The 17,908-nt window shown below is 51.9% G+C and overlaps 1 protein-coding gene and 1 long non-coding RNA gene across 3 annotated transcripts; one reads left to right on the top strand and one right to left on the bottom strand.

The window, feature by feature from the left end:
* The first annotated feature begins 46 nt into the window (after window positions 1-46).
* On the top strand, window positions 47-17,901 carry Fhod1 (formin homology 2 domain containing 1). Of its 2 annotated transcripts, XM_076915746.1 has the most exons (24): window positions 47-350; window positions 8,480-8,586; window positions 8,872-8,936; window positions 9,252-9,319; window positions 9,392-9,497; window positions 9,578-9,672; window positions 9,930-10,041; window positions 10,130-10,224; window positions 10,320-10,463; window positions 10,559-10,716; window positions 10,795-10,971; window positions 11,090-11,113; window positions 11,448-11,501; window positions 12,416-12,528; window positions 13,651-14,342; window positions 14,926-15,081; window positions 15,289-15,471; window positions 15,554-15,673; window positions 15,751-15,912; window positions 16,499-16,689; window positions 16,785-16,977; window positions 17,063-17,225; window positions 17,303-17,503; window positions 17,594-17,901. In XM_076915746.1, exons 1-24 carry the CDS (start codon window positions 150-152, stop codon window positions 17,674-17,676), a joined length of 3,663 nt encoding a protein of 1,220 aa, XP_076771861.1. In that variant the 5' UTR covers window positions 47-149; the 3' UTR covers window positions 17,677-17,901. The 2 variants fall into 2 exon arrangements, with proteins under 2 accessions (XP_076771861.1, XP_034378601.1); XM_034522710.2 differs by lacking the exons at window positions 11,090-11,113; window positions 11,448-11,501 and having other exon boundaries at window positions 48-350.
* On the bottom strand, window positions 10,598-11,581 carry LOC143434967 (uncharacterized). The gene is made up of 3 exons (XR_013104871.1): window positions 11,484-11,581; window positions 11,202-11,332; window positions 10,598-10,734 (listed from the first exon to the last, which is right to left on the bottom strand). It is a non-coding gene; the product is annotated as an uncharacterized LOC143434967 (long non-coding RNA).
* Window positions 17,902-17,908: the final 7 nt, after the last annotated feature.

Genomic DNA, 17,908 nt, shown 5'->3' with positions numbered 1-17,908 from the left:
CTCCACCCCCTTCCTTAGCCCCACCTCCGTCTGGCTCCGCCCCTCGAGCAAGCAAGCGTCCGGCCCGGCCCTAACAGCAAAGTTAGTCCAGTTGAAGTTGCAGCATTGTAGGGACACAGAGGCGTCCAGTGGCAGCCGGTGGCAGAGCCATGGCGGGCGAGGAAGAGCGCGGGGATGGGGACCCAGTATCAGTGGTAACTGTGAGAGTGCAGTACCTGGAAGACACCGACCCTTTCGCTTGTGCCAACTTCCCGGAACCACGCCGGGCCCCCACCTGCAGCTTGGACGGGGCTCTGCCCCTGAGTGCGCAGATCCCTGCTCTGCACCGACTCCTGGGGGCGCCTCTTAAGGTGAGGGGGCTCAGCGGAGGTTGAGGTGGGCGGTAGGCAGTGCTTCTAGGAGAGAGACCACAGCGGGCCGGTGCTCGTCTCCGGAAAAGTCTCCGGCCGGGGTCCTAAGGTCTACGCTACTCTGCCTACAGGGGGAGACGCAAGATGAGGAGACAGTATAGAAGGAAAATGAGAGTTTGTGATTTGCTCCACCCAGGCCCCCCTTGAAAGTTAGGCCCTCCTAAAGAGGTGCTTGGAGTCCCCTCGCTGCTTCTTTGCCAGGGTTGCTGCAGTGGGCAGGCTCGGTAGCCGTTCGGGTTGTAGCGGATTGGGGAAGTGGAGTTGGGAAGGGACAGACTTCCACCTGCTTCAGGTAAATTGGGGGCGGGACCTCAGAGAGGGGCGGGTTTAGGGAGGGCTTGTAGAGGGGATCAAGGCTACTGGCTGGGTTGGGTCCTTGAAGTACAGTCTCTCCAGAGCTGGTGAAGATTGGAGTCCCAGCCAGGGTGAGAGGAGTCCCTTGGTAGCGGCCGTGCGTTCATGGGAGGCTGCACGGGTGGAAAAGCCCTTTGAGTCACCGCCCCCATGGTCCCTTAGGCCTGCCGCTGGTGGCCTACGCCTGGAAAGGAGGGGGTGGACCAGTCTAATTTTAAACCGCTGGCCTGCCCTAGTTTGCCGACGTTCCTAGGCCGACTTTGCTCAGTTAGCGAGGCTTTTTTCCATATGGCCAGCGGGACCACCCCTCCCCTCCCATTAACTCTCCCTCCCTCGCCAGCGCCCCCCCCCCCCCCCCCCCGCAGGCATCCCTTTCCGGCTTGCTTTTTCCGGGCCAGGACTCCCAGAGGCATACACACTACCACCCCCCAGGGTTCCTGACCTGCGGGTTAGCTGGGAGCTGTGAGGGAGAAGGGAGGGAATTGATGGGGTGCTTCAATTGGGCACGGGGTTGCGCAAACATGGCCCTTAGGCCCAGGGTCTCCCTTGGAATGTGCCCTAGGCTCCAGGCCCCTAGACTGCATTCCTTGCGTTGCAGCCAGCTCTGCCTCCAAATGCAGGCAGGAGGGGGTCGGGAAAACTTGGCCTGGGGAGTGGCCAACGTCCAGGCAGAGCCCCAGCTTTAAGACCACAGCTGGAAGAATGCAGCGTACTACCCACCTCCAGAGTTTTGGTGCAGTCCTCCAGGGGTCTGGAGGAAGCATGTCCAGTCTGAGGTCACCTGGCTTTTAGTATTCAGATTACAGAGAAAAGGGTGCTGAACCACAACTGTTTAGACAGACCAGGGAGAAAAGGGTGTTGAACCGAGACCACTTGTCTTCTCTACTAATGAAAATCCCTGGCCAGAAATAAGCTGAGGGCTGAGACTGTAGCATTTTGTTTAGTATGCAAGGCCCTGGGTTCAATTCCCCAGTATCACAAATATGTATGTAAGGCTAGAGAGAAGACAACAGTTCCCTCACTCTAGAACACCCCTCTTCACAAAACGATGTTCAAAAACAAGATTGAGAACCTCTTCATTTAGAAAATTCATTGTATGTTTTTGGCCTGTACAACAAGGCCCCTAGGTTCACTCTGTGTGTGTGTGTGTGTGTGTGTGTGTGTGTGTGTGTGTGTAGAAATATGAATGGATATAAAACTGTCTTCCCAACCAGGTGCTGTGTCCTGCTCTCTGCTCCTTAGCCGAGGAACTACTGAGCTCCACCTAGCTCTGTACTTACTTCCTGTCTGGTCTGACCACCTTAAGGATCTCCTACCTGCTGCAGAGAGAATTCTCACCTTCCCCACCCCCAGGCTTTGGGAAGGGCATAAAGTTACCACAGTGTTTAGAGCCAGAACTCTCTGGAGTCGATAGCTTTGCCAGGAATGGTCAGATGCACTGTGATGTGCTTATCCCAAATATAAACTGTGACCACAGACTCAAAATAGAAGGTTGGAGGAAGAGGGACTGAGAATAGGGCAGGGGAGGGACATCAGAGAACTGAGGCAGGAGGAGATCAGGGACTGAGAATAGGGCAGGGGAGGGACATCAGAGAACTGAGGCAGGAGGAGATGAGGGACTGAGAATAGGGCAGGGGAGGGACATCAGAGAACTGAGGGAGGAGGAGATCAGGGCTCCTTGCAGGAAATTTCAACAGCTGGTTCCTTTCCAGGTCCTCTAAGGGGGTGCCCCAGAGGCACAGGCATGAGTTAAATCTACCTTGCTTGCCTTCTAGAAGGGAGAGATGGGCTGGACACCCAGGCATCACATGTGTAGGCTATTGGATGATAGGTTTTCTCTGTCCACTGCTTCCTTCTGTGTGTAGTTGTCTGGCAGAAGGTAGATCACAATCAAGAGACCTCTGCCCTCCCATTCTGGATTCTGTCATCCCTGCAGACCCTGCAGCCTCCCTGGGGCTCCTATCCCACACCCAGTTGGACTCCAGTTTTCCCCCGGGGGCTCCTTTCTCAGCCATTCAGAGCTTTGCCAGTCTGAGAAACTTTGTTCATTTCCTCCAGTCTAGGAGGAAGCTCCTGGCCACAGCCTCTGACTCATCTTCTATCCTGGTTGGGGGTGGGGAAGCCTGGCAATACCATAGACGAGGCCTAGTGTCCCTAGGGGAACTCCAGAGTCTTCTCCCAGTTATGCTTGGGCTCTTTCAGCCTAAGGATTTGTCCTGCCCCAGGGGAGAACTGACCCTTTGATGTCTTAAACCCTAATTCCAATTCACCAGCCTACCTTTCCTTCTGGGAAGAGCCTTAGAAGTTTTTCCTGAGAGCCAAGGCCCTACTGCAGCTAATATACCACTGACATTTTCCTGGGCTCAGGGCAGAGGGACCTGAACTGCTTCTTCGACCTTTCCGTAAAAGCTTACAGAGACCCCTCTGTCCGTTTTTCTTCAGCTGGCCGTGACTAAAAGAGAACAAACGTAGACAAAGGTGCCAGAATATGTCCTGACCCCACTTCCGCCTCAGTTTACCCCTCAGAGCTCCTCAAGTGTGAACCTGACCTACCAGGAGAGATGCTAATTGGAGATCTTTTTGGTTTGGTTTTTGCAGTCTTGAGGATAAAACCCAAGGCTTCATTCAGCCACCACAGAGCTGAGCCACAGCCCCACCCACCCTCTTCCCCCACCTAGAATTTTTTTTTCTAGGCAGGTCTTATAAACTGTCTTGTTCTTCCTACCTTGGGCTCATGCATGTTAGCTTTATAGACCCCATGTTTATCCCCCTAAGGGTTGAGAGACCTGTGGGGTTTATCTGTTGGTAAGCTGAGCTTTTTAGTCCTCCCTACAGGACTGGAGCAGGACTGAGGAGTGGCTGTCACCCAACCTGCCTGTAGTCTGCACGTTCTGTCAGCCGGTCCTTCTAAGCTAAAGATGTTGGGCTACAGGCTGGTGAGAGAGCCCACAGCCTAGGGCCTGGAAGTGGGAGACACGCAGAAGTAGACGTGTGTGTGTGTGTGTGTGTGTGTGTGTGTGTGTGTGTGAAGTGCACTTCGTGTTCTCTCACTAGAACTGGGAAGACCAGTTTGGGGTATTTGCAGAGTCCAAGAAGTACAGTAACGATATTGCAGGCCCTGGCCCTCCATCCACTCCTCTGTCAAAGTTTTCTGGAACACTTCCAAGACTCATGCACCTGAAATATGGGTTAGTTAACCCTGGTTTCATTCCAGGCTGTGTTTGTCTGTGGCTGTTAACTAACTTTTGTTTGGTTTCGGATTTTTGTTTTCTTCTTATTTTCGAGACAAGATCTTACTGTAGAGGCCTAGGTGGCCTGGAACTCACCGGGAGGGATCCACCTGCTCCACTCCCTTGGCCCCCAGTGCTGTTGCGTTCTTTTGAGATTGGGTCTCACTGTACATCCGTGGCTGGCATAGAACTCAATATGGATGTCCTACATCAGGTTGCCTTGAACTTGTGAAGCTCCTCCTCAGGGTCTGCAGTTGTCGCTGTGTACTACCATACCTGACTGAGCCACTGTATTTCTGAGCTTTGCTTTTCTCCCTTGCTAAAATGGAAAAGTGAGTGAAACAGGCAGCCTAAAGTGAGACGTGGTGGCTTGCACCCACAACCCCAGCATTTGGATAGCTAAGTCAGGAAGCTTGCCATGAGTTTAAAGCTAGTATGGATTACAATAAGAGATCCTATCCAGAAAGGAAGAGGAGAGAGAGAGGTGAGAGCAAAAAAAAGAAAACGACATTGTAAGCCAGGCATGGTAGTATATATTATATACTATGTGTGTTATAGGCTCTGTGTGTGTGTGTGTGTGTGTAATATATGTATATATGTATAGGCTGTATGTCTGTGTATGTGTGTGTATAGGCTGTATGTCTGTGTTTGTGTATAGGCTGTATGTGTGTGTGTATAAACATATATGGCCTATAACATCAAACCAATACTTGGGAGACGAGGCAGGAAGATCAGGACTCAGCCTCATCTATATAGCAAGTTCTAGACCAACCTGGACTATAGGTACCTTACCTTTTTATCTTTTTGTTTTTTCCTTTAAAAGGCAGTCTGTTATCTAGAACTGAAGAGGCAAATAACAAAGGCGGGTTTCATTGCCTAAGGTACATCCTTGTCAGCTCATCCAAGAGGTCACAAGGTAGCTAGAGACTCAGATAACAGGGAAGCTTGCTATTTAGAGCAAAGGGTCCTGCATTCAATGGTCCAATTACAAAAGTCCTTCAGCATGAATTCTACCCTCCCCTCTATCTTCCTCGTTCCCCACCCTGTCTATTCTTTCTTAGGTGATTACAGTGTTAGCAAAAACAGTAGGGGGCTAGTGATATGGCTCGGGTAAGGGTGCCACGCTGACGTAGTAAAGGAGAGGTCTGGTAAATACATTTTTTTTTTTTTTTTTAGGGACTTGTTTTTGAGACTGGGTTTCTTTGTATAATAACTCTGGCTATCCTGGAACTCGTTTTGTAGACCAGGCTGGCCTTGAACTCAAAGACTGGCTGGCCTGTTGCCTTTGCTTCCCAAGTGAAGGGATTAAAGACATGCACCACCACTCCTGACAATAAATAAATTTTTTTAAAAAAAGTAAGGAGTAGATAATAAAGCAAGGATATGACCCAGTGATATAGTACTTGCTTAGCATGAAAAAAAAAAAAAGCTGTTTGATTCCTAGCCCTATAACAAATTTATTTATTTATTAAAAACAAACAGAGGAGCCAGGTATAGTGCTGCATGCCTTTAATCCCAGCACAGAGACAGGAGGATCTCAGAATTCAAGGCTAGCCTAGTCTATGACATGAGTTTCAGAACAGTTAGTGCTACATAGTGAGACCCTGTCTCAAAACACCAAACCAACCAACCAGACAATGAAAGAACAGGCTGAGAGGTTGCTCTGCAGTTAAGAGCCTTTACTACTCCTGCAAAGGACCTAGGTACACATGGGTTTGGGCTGCCAGAAAAGCCTAGGCTGGGGTACTAAGGAGATTCATGGCTGGTGAACAAAGTGAGGGAAGCCTGGGAAGAATGAGGGAGGGAGTACCCGAAGGAAGATGGAGGCCAGATGTGAGGAAGACGAGCCAGGGTGGAGATGGAGGCCCATACATTGTGCTGGCCTAGAGCAATGTCATCATCGGAAACTAGGTCTTGCTCAAGCCTGGCCCACCCCCAGGGTGTGAGAAAAGAGTCCCAGAGGTTTGCCTCTCAGAATGGCATCCCAGGAAGGGGCCTGAGGGTGTGAAGGATAAGCCCCATCTTGCTGGCAGGAAGTCTGTCCTTGCTGTTGGCCTGATCCTGGCTCCTGACCTCCTATTCCCACTCAGGACAAATAGCTGAGGGCAGAAACTGACGTGAAGGTTGTCTCTAGATCTTTCCCTATAATGGACCCTTGGCAGGATGGACGGGTGAAATGGTTGGAGAGGCCACATCTGCAACCAGGACAAAAGCTTAAACCTGTTTAGCAGAGGACACTGGAGTGGTGGCCACTTTGCCTTCAGGGCTAGGCCCTTATCCCAAATCTCATCCTGGAGGGAGAGAATTATTCTCAGCTTACTTAGGGTGATACATGGTACAGAGATGAAGACCTGAATGATGGAGCTAACATCTCCAGATGTGCTACTTTGGCCTGTGCTGAGCCATTCCTAGCCACACACACATGGGTATGAAAGTTCTCAGGTATCTATAGCAGTTGGGTACCTCCTCTTAGAACTCGTGGAAGTTGTGAGTCCACATTTATTAGTGAGTTTTTTCTGAGTCAAGGCTGAGTTGTCTCCCTGGCTGGGCTGGAAGGAAAAGTCAGCAGAGATGTTTCCTGTTGTGTCCTGCAGACCTAAAACCAGTTTCTGGTTCATGGATGTTCTGTTGAACTAGCTAGTTTATGTGTGACTTGGAGGCAGTCCTTGGGAGAGATATATTTAAAGTCCCCAGATCCTGTAGTTTAACCAGTACCAGAGCCATGTAGCTGGGCTTGAATGGGGTGGGTTTGGGAGCAGGCTGATGAGTCTGTAGGAAGAGAGATTGAGAGGAATGTGAGGCTGCTGTCAGTTGAGCTGGCCCTGACAAGATAACCTACCCAGGGAACCTTGCAGCCCTCTCTCAGACCTATTCCCCAGTAGACCAGGAGATGACTCTGCTCCCTGGAAGGAAAGAGAGGCCAGGCCTGCCCAAGGCGCCCAAGGAAGGGCAGGCAGCCAGGCAGGAAGTGGGACAGAGAACAAGCTGGAGTGTTTGTCCTGTGTCCCATGTCCCAGACAAGGGGGTGGGGTGGGGGTGGGTCACCTAACGGCCCCATAGGCTAAACTGTCAGGAAGGAGAAAGATCAGACTGAGGCAAGAGCAAGGGTGCTAACCAGAGGCAGAAGAAGGGAGAGGCGCTGGACTCCCCCACACCCTCTTTTCACCCGGAGACCGAGAAGAGCTGAAAGTTCTTGGGTGAGTTTCAGAGCAGGGCAGAGCTGAACAACCCACAGGGGAAATGTTAGAGATGACTTGCCCAGTGAGACAGCTACCAGATGATCCCCCTTTCTCCCCGAGGCATTCTCAACCTATGCCATAGCACTTCAAGAAGTCACTCAAGGTTGTGGGCTGACACAGATTTTGATTAGCTCTGCATATCAGCGCTGTGCTAACAGGGAAGTGTCAGGGGGAGGCACAAGGTTACCCCTGGAGTATCCGGAAGTTACCTCCTTCAGGCTTCTCTAGAAACATTTTCTTTTCTTTTTAAGATTTATTTTTTGCTAGGCAGTGGTAGCACACACCTTTAATCCCAGCACTTGGGAGGCAGAGGCAGGCAGATCTCTGTGAGTTCGGAGTCAGCCTGGTCTACAGAGCCAGTTTCATGACAACCAAGGATGCACAGAGAAACCTTCCCTCAATAGACAAGCAAACAAAAAAAGATTTTGTTTTTATTTTGAGTGAGTAGGAGTCTTGGCCTTCATGTATTCTGTGTACCACCTGTGGGCCTAGTGCCTGGTGAGGCCAGAAGGTGTCAGATCCCCTGGAGCTGTCATGGGGGTGCTGGAAACTGAACCCAGGTCCTCTGGTAGAACAGCCAGTGCTCTTAATCACTGAACCATCTCTCTATCACTTACAGTCATTTTTTAAAAAGCCCAATAGTGAGCCAGGATTACAGGAGTGAAATATGAGAAGCGAACCTGTGATGGAGCTGGTGTCTTCCCATGTAGAGTCCGATGGCATCAGACTCAAAAACCTATAGCTCACCTGAAGTTCACCTAGAATGGTTGTAACTGTAGCTCACTTGGGGAAAGGACAAAAAGCCCCTGAGACCTGGAGAGAGTAGGGAGTCTGGATCTGCTCCTGCTCCCATCACATGCATCATACCGTGTTTTACTAACAGAGACTCCAGCTGGGTTTGCACCTCTTTGAACTCTTAACACTTTCTCTCTTTGCTTGAATGCTTTTGTGGCTGAAGCTTATCACCCCTCGAGGCTGTGAACTTCCTTGAAGGCAGCTACTTCCTGCTGTCCTCCTTCATGTCCCTTCCTTATTTGTGTTTGCTAATGCAAAATAAAGAGCAAAACCAACCAACCAACCCAAACAAACAAACAACAAATGAACAAACCAACCCTCCAGGGCTGAAGCTCAATGGTTTAACATGTGGGAAGTCCTGGGCTTGATTCCTAATAGCACAGAAACAAAACAGATGGCAAAAATCTGAGCTGCAGCACCAGCCCTGATCGCTGTGTCCCTTTGTTTCCAGCTGGAGGACTGTGCACTGCAAGTGTCTCCCTCTGGATACTACCTGGACCCGGAGCTGTCCCTGGAAGAACAGCGGGAGATGCTGGAGAGCTTCTTTGAAGAGATCAGGTCAGTGTTGAACGGGTAAGGGAGGCCTTCACATTTGAGGAGGTCTAGCCCAAGCCTCCAACCTTGTCCCCACCAGGGTCCAGCTCAGGTATCAGCAGCCGAGACACTCTGTCTATAGCCTGGTCTGTAGGCCAATGCAGAGAACTCTCCTCAGACCCCAGATGAGTAGTTGGGAGGGAAGGAGTGGGCCAAGGTTCACATGTAGATGTCTTTAGATGTCTCTGCTTTGAGGGCAGGACTCTGTGGAACCAGCTGGGAGCCACTAACACGGCTGCTTGCTTTTAGCAAAGGGCGGAAGCCTACGTTGATCCTGCGGACCCAGCTCTCTGTGAGGGTCAATGCTATCTTGGGTGAGTGTGTGGCTTCTCCTGCTGTCTTGTTCCTTCTTTTCTTACATAGCCTAGTTGGCCTACCTTCTTTTGGGCCTGTGCTGGGCTATGGACTGGGTGGATTGGAGATCTGGTGTGTCCTCTCTCCCTTTCCTGTCCTTTCCTTCTGGGGTCAGGATCAGTGCCACAGCTGGACTGCAGTCATGGTGACAGAGGAGGGTGCCCAGAGTCAGAATAGAAGGTGGGCTTGAGAATCCTAGAATCTTTGGTTTTGCTAGTGGAAGAAGACACTGTCTCTGTTCTCCTGAGTTGTTTATGACCACTTACCCCTTGCAGAAAAGCTGTACGGCTCCAGTGGTCCTGAGCTCCGCCGATCTCTCTTCTCGTTGAAGCAGATATTCCAGGTAAGATCCAGAGGTGGGCTGAGGGTTGGTGTCCAGCCCAGTCCCCCTTAAACTTGCCCATGGTGCCTCCAGGAAGACAAGGACCTGGTGCCTGAATTTGTGCACTCAGAGGGGCTGAGTTGCCTGATTCGTGTGGGTGCTGCAGCTGACCACAACTACCAGAGCTACATCCTTCGAGGTCAGCTCCATACTTTCCCCTTGATCTCTGTTCCCATGCCTCCCTCCCCCTGTGACCTCTTCCCATTTCTGTGTCTCTAGCCCTGGGCCAGCTGATGCTTTTTGTGGATGGGATGCTGGGGGTGGTGGCCCACAGTGAGACCGTGCAGTGGCTGTATACACTGTGTGCTAGCCTGGTAAGTGGCTTTATCCAAACATATGTGCCCTTTCTCCTTGGGTTCCTTCTGAGCCTCAGTTTTCTCTTCTGCAGAGTGGTTGGAGTAAGCCTGAGGTCCCTAGAAAACTAAACTGCTTTTCCAAGCCTAGGCCCAGAACCAGGGTCTTTTCTATGTCGACCCTTCTCTTCGGATCCAGCCCCAGGAGCCCTTCCCCCTCCTCCAGGAACTAACAATCTGGTCCAAGCCCCACTCATGTGGATTGACTTCTCCCCCAGTCCCGCTTGGTGGTAAAGACAGCCCTGAAGCTGCTGCTGGTATTTGTGGAGTATTCTGAGAACAACGCGCCGCTGTTCATCCAGGCAGTCAACACTGTAGCCAGCACCACCGGTCAGAGCCTCTCTTTCCCTTTCTCCGCCACTCAGCCCTCTCTCTTACGGCGCCCACCCCCGTGATTACTGCCCTTTCTGTGTGGCAGGTACTCTTCCCTGGGCCAACTTGGTGTCCATCCTGGAGGAGAAGAATGGAGCTGATCCAGAGCTGTTGGTGTACACTGTCACTCTCATTAACAAGGTAGGGAACTGAGACTATGTGTCAACTGTGGACCCTTGGCCCACGGTCCCCACATCAACCTCAGCCTTGGTTGGCTTCCTGCGTCCACCTTCCAGACGCTGGCGGCACTTCCGGACCAGGACTCCTTCTATGATGTGACGGATGCTCTGGAGCAGCAGGGCATGGAAGCACTGGTCCAACGTTTCTTGGGCACTGCTGGCACTGATGTTGACCTGCGAACACAGCTAACGCTCTATGAGGTGGGCCAGGGAGAGGGGTGCAGCCCCCAAGTACCTATCCCATTTATTGGGCCTCAGCTGCTTGCTCACATCCTGTCCACGTCCACCTCTAATAGAGCGCCCTTCGGTTAGAGGATGGAGATATGGAAGAGGCTGCGGCTGCTGCAGCTGCAGGTGGCCGACGAGAGCGGCGGAAGCCATCTTCAGAGGAGGGCAAAAGGAGCCGAAGATCACTAGAAGGCGGAGGCGGTCCTGTGCGTGCCCCAGAACCTGGGTAAGTACATGCCTGGGTCTGTGGGAAGGGGCAAATCTGCCAGGCGTGTCGCCATCAGTTAACAGGCCCTGCCTCTAGTTCTACAGGCTCTGCATCACCAGTAGGCTCCACCTCCTTCCCTGGCTCTACCCTGCCTACAAGTCCGTCCTTCAGCCCCACTGGCCCAGCCTCTGGCCTTCGTTCCTCAGTGAACCTCTTTCCTACCATTTCCGTGGGGCCCTCAGTGGACAGTTCCTGTGAGAGAAGTGTCTACAAGTAAGTAGGGAGGCCAAGCCCCACCCCCAAGTCCTGTCTCCCACTGTCCCTCCACTCTGCGCGCCTCCACGGGCCCTCAGCCTCCTCTGCCCAAACGCCTTGCTTTCTTTCTTTTCAGACTTCACCAAACTGCTCCCGTTTGGTAAGTGACTGCTGGAGGGAGAGGATTGGCCCCATGGGACCTCCTCCTCTGGTGGCTCTCTTTATTTCTTTCCAGTGTTACACCTCACCTGCCTTGGCCTCTTGTCATGTCTCCCTCTTCACTTTCTGTCCTTCCATTTCTGTCCCTCCTTTTGTGTGCCGTCTTTGTTATCACTGCACCCAGTCCAGCTTCCTGTCTGTTTTCCCCGGCTCCTTACCACTGTGGATGAGAAGGCACTGTGACACTCCTGTCCAGCTCTGTATGGGAGCAACAAGTGGCCTTGGAATGGAGCTGGCACCATAGTTACCATGTCTTCCTCTCATCCCCCACCCAGCTCCCCTGAGAGTCCACCTGTCCCCCAGTCCCTTACTGGGCAGGCCAGGCTAGAGTAAGTACAGAGGCCAGCCTGCCAGCCTGCCATGTGCTCAGGGTTTCAGCAGTGTTGCTTGCCCAGCAGTTGATGTAGCCACCCTAGAAGGATTCTTAGGAATTCTTTGTTCTAAACTTTCGCTTCCTTAGTAACCCAAAGACCTAACCACTGGGCACAGCACACTGGGATCCTAGTGGTCCCCAAGCTTCAGTCGCCATACCTGAGTAGCTTAGACCAGAGATGTGGATGTGGACAAAGAGCTTGTAGATGAGTTTGGAGAGGTATTTAAAGTGAGGTATGTGGGGGTGGGGGTGTACAGGAACTTCAAGCTGAAGGAAAGTCAGGAAGTAAACTAACAGGTATGGCGGCACACACCTCCCGCACTTGGGGGTGGAGACAAGGAGCGTCAGGAGTTCAAGGTCATCTTCAGCTACATAGTGAGTGTGGGTTAGTCTGGCCTACATGAGACATCGTCTCAAAAAAAGAGGAGATTGAGGAGAAGCGAGAGGAGGAACCAGGGAAGGGAAGACAGCAATAGAGCACATTCATATTTCAACACAAACTGAGTGCACACTGTTAACAGGCCCTTTTCTTGACCAAAGCAGACATGTAAGAAGTCTGTTGTGCCTGTTGGGACAGCTATCTCCTTCCCTTACACTAAGGATCTTATCTAGAATTGGGAGAATGAACATAGATTCCAGCAAGGTTTCAAGTTAGATGTCAAGTAGAACTTCTGTACTTTGACCAAGAACACCAAGTTGGTTGTAACTCCTGGGATGTGGGTTGGCAGAGGTATACCTAGTGCATGGACTGTTCCCTGTGCCTGTGTGTGCTTGCAACTGAGGGCAATGCCCAGTGGCTCAGCAAAGCATGTGTACTACCCTGCATTGGACTTGGGTCAGACACCATCGCTTACATGCACTTCTCTCCAGAGCCCGGTTCCTGGAGAATGTGGCTGCAGCGGAGACAGAGAAGCAGGCTGCTCTGGCCCAAGGCAGAGCAGAGACATTGGCTGGGGCCACGGTGGATGAGACGGATGTATCAGGTGGGTGACAGTCAGGCAAAATCCAACCGATAAACAAACCAACCCTGGGGACCTGAGAGAGGACTCAATTGGCAGCTGAAAGAGCTCATAGCCCTCAGAGGACCTGCATTAGAGTCCCAGCGCACGCATGGAAACTCACAACTGTCTAATAACTCTAGTTTGGGGGAATCCTATGCTGCCTTCTTAATAATTGTTTTTGCTTTTCAAGATTGGGTTGCCGTGGCTGTCCTGAAACTCACTCTGTAGACCAGGCTGACCTCAAATTCAGAGACCTGCCTGCCTCTGCCTCCCAAGTGCAGGGATTAAAGGTGTTTATAACCACTGCCAACTGATAACTTTTTATTAAAATGTGATAGCGCTTTCTCTTCCTCTTCTTTCAATTTCTCTCATGTACCCTTCATTTGGCTTTTTCAAACTCATAGCTGCCCCACACACACTTTTTTTTATTTTTATTTTTTAATTTTATAGCTTATTATTAGCTCTGTGGATACCAGGCATGTACCAGTTCACAGACACATGCATAGGCAAAACACTCATATATGTAAAAATTTTGTTTTTTGAGACAAGATTTCTCTGTGTAGGGCCGGGCGGTGGTGGCGCACGCCTTTAATCCCAGCACTTAGGAGGCAGAGGCAGGCGGATTTCTGAGTTCGAGGCCAGCCTGGTCTACAGAGTGAGTCCCAGGACAGCCAGGGCTACACAAAGAAACCCTGTCTCGAAAAAACCAAAAAAAAAAAAAAAGATTTCTCTGTGTAGCCTTTGCTGTCCCAGAACTTGCTCTGTAGACTATACTGGCCTCGAACTCTTAGAGATTTGCCTGCCTCTACCCCCCCAAGTGCTAGGACTAAAGGTGTGTGCCACTATCACCCAGCACATCAAATGTTTAAGAGATACTAAAAACCACCAAACCTTTCATTTGTGTATCCATGGAGAAGGGGCCTAGAGCTCTGAAACTGGAGTTCTGGGTGCTTGGCTATAACCACCCAGTATTAGTGCTGGGAGCTGAATTCAGAGTCTTAACTGCTGAGCCATTCGGGTTTCCAACATTCCCCCAACTTCACCTCATGTTGCTTTATCGCCCCACAGAGGGCATGTGACTGACAGTTACTTACCTTTTACTAGGCCCCAGGGAACTGTGGGACTCCCCAGAACCAGCCTCTGCACCCAGGACACCTCAGAGCCCAGTTCCCCGAATCTTGCTGCGGACCCAACGGAGTCTTGAGCCAGAGCCTAAGGTGCCAGTGTCACCACCAAGCCCTAAGGCTGAGCCTATCCAGGAGCTTCCTACCCGTGTACCCAAGCTCTGCATTGGGGACTTGGACTTCTCAGATCTAGGGGAGGATGAAGACCAGGACACATTGAATATGGAATCTGTGGAAGCTGCAAAAGCATCTCTGTTCCTGTCACCTCCATCGTCCTCACTCTCTGGGGGTCCCCCTCCTCCGCCCCCTCCTCCCCCACCCATTACAGGCTCCTGCCCACCACCTCCACCCCCACCTCCTCCACTGGTCACAGGCTCCTGCCCACCCCCTCCCCCACCCCCTCCCCCACCTGTCTCAGGCTCCTGCCCACCACCTCCGCCCCTGGCTGCTGCTTTTTCCCACTCAGCACTTGATGGCCCAAGGCAACCCACCAAAAGGAAGACAGTAAAACTTTTCTGGCGGGAACTGAAGCTGACTGGTGGCCCTGGGTGCTCTAGAAGCCGCTTTGGGCCTTGTCCTACCCTGTGGGCCTCTCTGGAACCTGTCTCGGTGGACACAGCCCGGCTGGAACACCTATTTGAGTCCAGAGCCAAGGATGTGCTACCCACCAAGGTAAATGGGCTTGATGGGCAGGAATTGGGCCTTCAGGGGGCTGAGCTATTAGAGCTAATTCCTCATTCCCCACATGGGGAAATGGCAAGAAAAGGAAACTTATTTAAGGCTATGATTGAACACTCATTAAAAATATTAGTCCATTCTCAGGCCTCACATCTCTTATCTCCAGTCACAGGTTCATTAGGCCATTCAGAGAACTTTAGAGTACCCTCTTCCCCTCGCCCCCCTCCCCCAAGACAAGGTTTCTTTGTGTGGCTTAGGTTGTCTGGAACTTGCTCTTTAGACCAGGCTGGCCTCAGAGTCACAGATATCCTCCTGAGTGCTGGGATTAAAAGTGTGTGCTGCCATGCAGGCTTAAAGTGCTACCCCAGCTAGTTCCTCCCCTTCCCCCCTTTTAAAGATTTTATGTATCAGACCCACCAGAAGAGGCCATTAGACCCCATTCCAGATGGTTATATCTACCATGTGGTTGCTGGGAATTGAACTCAGGGCTTTTGGAAGAGCAGTCAATGCTCTTAACCACTGAGCCATCTGTCCAGCCCCTTTCCCTTCTTAAACTTCCATCCTCCCAACCTTGCAGAAAGCTGGTGAGGGCCGGCGGACAATGACCATAGTGCTGGACCCCAAGCGCAGCAATGCCATCAACATTGGCCTAACCACTCTGCCGCCTGTGCACGTCATCAAGGCTGCCCTGCTCAACTTCGATGAATTTGCTGTCAGCAAGGATGGCATTGAGGTGGGACCACCCTAAGGATAAGAGGAGGGAAATGCAGGCTCTTTCCTTTGGTCAGTAGAATTTCCAGTCCTTCCGGTAGTGGGCATAGGCCTGCCATTTCTGTAGAGCATTCTCCCAAACCTCTGGGGTTCCCCTAGAAGGCCTAGGGAGGGGTAAGGCCTCAAGTCAGTACTGAAGGCCTCTGTGGGGTGGTGGCTGAATCTTCAGAAACTGCTGACCATGATGCCCACGGAGGAAGAGCGGCAGAAGATCGAGGAAGCCCAGCTGGCCAACCCCGATGTACCCCTTGGCCCAGCTGAGAATTTCCTGATGACTCTTGCTTCCATTGGAGGCCTTGCTGCACGCCTGCAACTCTGGGCATTCAAGCTGGACTATGAAAGCATGGAGCGGGTACCTGGGTCATGGAGTGGGAGGGGTGGTAAGAACTGGTGAGTGATGACCATGTAGGCTGACGGCTCCTTGTCCCGCACAGGAAATTGCAGAGCCACTGTTTGATCTGAAGGTGGGCATGGAGCAGCTGGTGCACAACGCCACCTTCAGATGCATCCTAGCCACCCTTCTGGCTGTGGGCAACTTCCTCAACGGCTCCCAGGTAAGTGAGGGCACTTGCGGACTGGACGTCCAGGCTCTGGATCCAGCTAGGACCAGACTGAGACAGGGTCCTTTTAGAGCAGTGGCTTTGAGCTGAGCTACCTGGAGAAGGTGTCTGAAGTGAAGGACACAGTGCGCCGGCAGTCGCTGCTGTATCATCTCTGCTCCCTGGTGCTCCAGACCCGACCTGATTCCTCTGACCTCTACTCAGAAATCCCTGCCCTCACCCGCTGTGCCAAGGTTAGTACCAGGCAAAGATCCCACTGAGACTGGCTGAAATACAACAGGGCACTGCTTCTGGGGGTGACTCCTTCTCCTCCTCTTACCTAATTGGGCTGCTGTGCCAGGGCTATTGAGGCTGTGGGTATGTGAGCTATGTCCTCTGTCAATAGATTTTAATTGCTTAACCACGGCCCTTCAGTTCTTTGGGCCTATTTAGTTGCCACTTCCTCCAAGTAACCTTTTCTGGTTTTGCTTGGAGCAATTGGACTGGTATGTCTCATGTATAAAACTACAAATTTTTTGGTTTGTTTGGTGATGCAGGGGCCTAAACCCAGGGTCTTATGCAATGAACGCAAACATCCTATACCACTGAGTTATATCCCCTGCCCGCTTTTTACTTTCTGAGACAGGATCTAAATTGCCTAGGCATACATTGAACAAACACTGTCACCCAAACTATCCAACCTGGACCTAGGGGCACAGCTGAGGCCTGGCCTCTTCTAATGTTCACAGGCCTGGCATGGCAGCGCCAACATGTGGCATTCAGGCCTCAAGCAGTGACACAGACACACACACAGAGGTTGTATACCCTCTTGCTTTTTAGGTGGACTTTGAGCAGCTGACTGAGAACCTAGGGCAGCTGGAGTGCCGGAGCCGGGCTGCTGAGGACAGCCTCCGGAGCTTGGCAAAGCATGAGCTAGCCCCAGCTCTGCGTGCCCGCCTCACCCACTTCCTGGCCCAGTGTACCCGCCGGGTGGCCATGCTAAGAGTAGTGCACCGTCGAGTCTGCAACAGGTGGGGCCAGGCACCAGAGTGAAGTAGGGTTGCCACCACCATCCCTTCAACCCCAGGAAGACTCACTAGTCTCCCACTCCTTCCAACCTGCCTAGGTTCCATGCCTTCCTGCTCTACCTCGGCTACACCGCACAGGCAGCTCGGGATGTACGCATCATGCAGTTCTGTCACACGCTGAGAGAGTTTGCCCTTGAGTATCGGACTTGTCGGGAACGCGTACTGCAGCAGCAGCAAAAGCGGGCTACATACCGTGAGCGCAACAAGACTCGGGGGCGCATGATTACTGAGGTCAGTGCCCGCCCCCTTGCAGGTCTTGCCTGCCACCTCATTGTTCTATTTCCTTGCCACTAACTACCCTTCTTTCCCTCTTTAGACAGAGAAGTTCTCAGGTGTGGCCGGGGAGACCCCCAGTAACCTGTCTGTCCCAGTAGCTGTGGGCAGCGGGCCTGGTCGGGGTGATGCTGACAGTCATGCCAGTATGAAGAGTCTGCTTACCACCAGGCCGGAAGACACCACACACAGCCGACGCAGCAGAGGTAGGGCTCACAGCTGCTGCTAGGAGAATGTGTTCTAAAGCCACCTTCACCTGGCTTACCTCCGCTGTCTCCCTTAGGTATGGTCCAGAGCAATTCCCCTGTCTCACACACAGCAGTGGGGCCCTCCACTGCATCCCCTGAGGAGACTGCAGCCTCCAGCTTACCCAGTGACACATCAGATGAGATAATGGACCTGCTGGTGCAGTCAGTTACCAAGAGCAGTCCTAGAGCCTTAGCTGCTCGGGAGAGGAAGCGCTCTCGTGGCAACCGGAAGTCCTGTGAGCATCCCTTTACAAACCCACTGAGTGCTCCCCTCATCTCCCCCTACACCCCCCTCCCACCCCCTATAACCTGTTCTGCCCCTGCAGTGAGACGAACGTTGAAGAGTGGACTTGGAGATGACCTGGTGCAGGCACTGGGACTAAGCAAAGCTCCTGGCTTAGAGGTGTGAGAATGCTACCACACCTGGATACAGCGACAGCACAAGAGACTGAGCAGAGAGGGCCTGGAGCAGAAACCTGGTTTCAGAAGCTTGCACCCAGAAACCAGTATTGTGAACAGTATTAGGTGTGTGTGTGTGTGTGTGTATGTGTGTGTGTGTTTGCACACATACATGTACGTGTATTTTGCATGTGTGAGTTCCCTATTTGGAACAAAATAAAGTTTACCTAGCTAATCCAAGA

Source organism: Arvicanthis niloticus, chromosome 18, assembly GCF_011762505.2.
Source record: "Arvicanthis niloticus isolate mArvNil1 chromosome 18, mArvNil1.pat.X, whole genome shotgun sequence".
NCBI lineage: Eukaryota > Metazoa > Chordata > Mammalia > Rodentia > Muridae > Arvicanthis > Arvicanthis niloticus.
The sequence above is the reverse complement of the archived record's forward strand: the minus strand, read 5'-3'. Positions and strand labels throughout refer to the sequence as shown.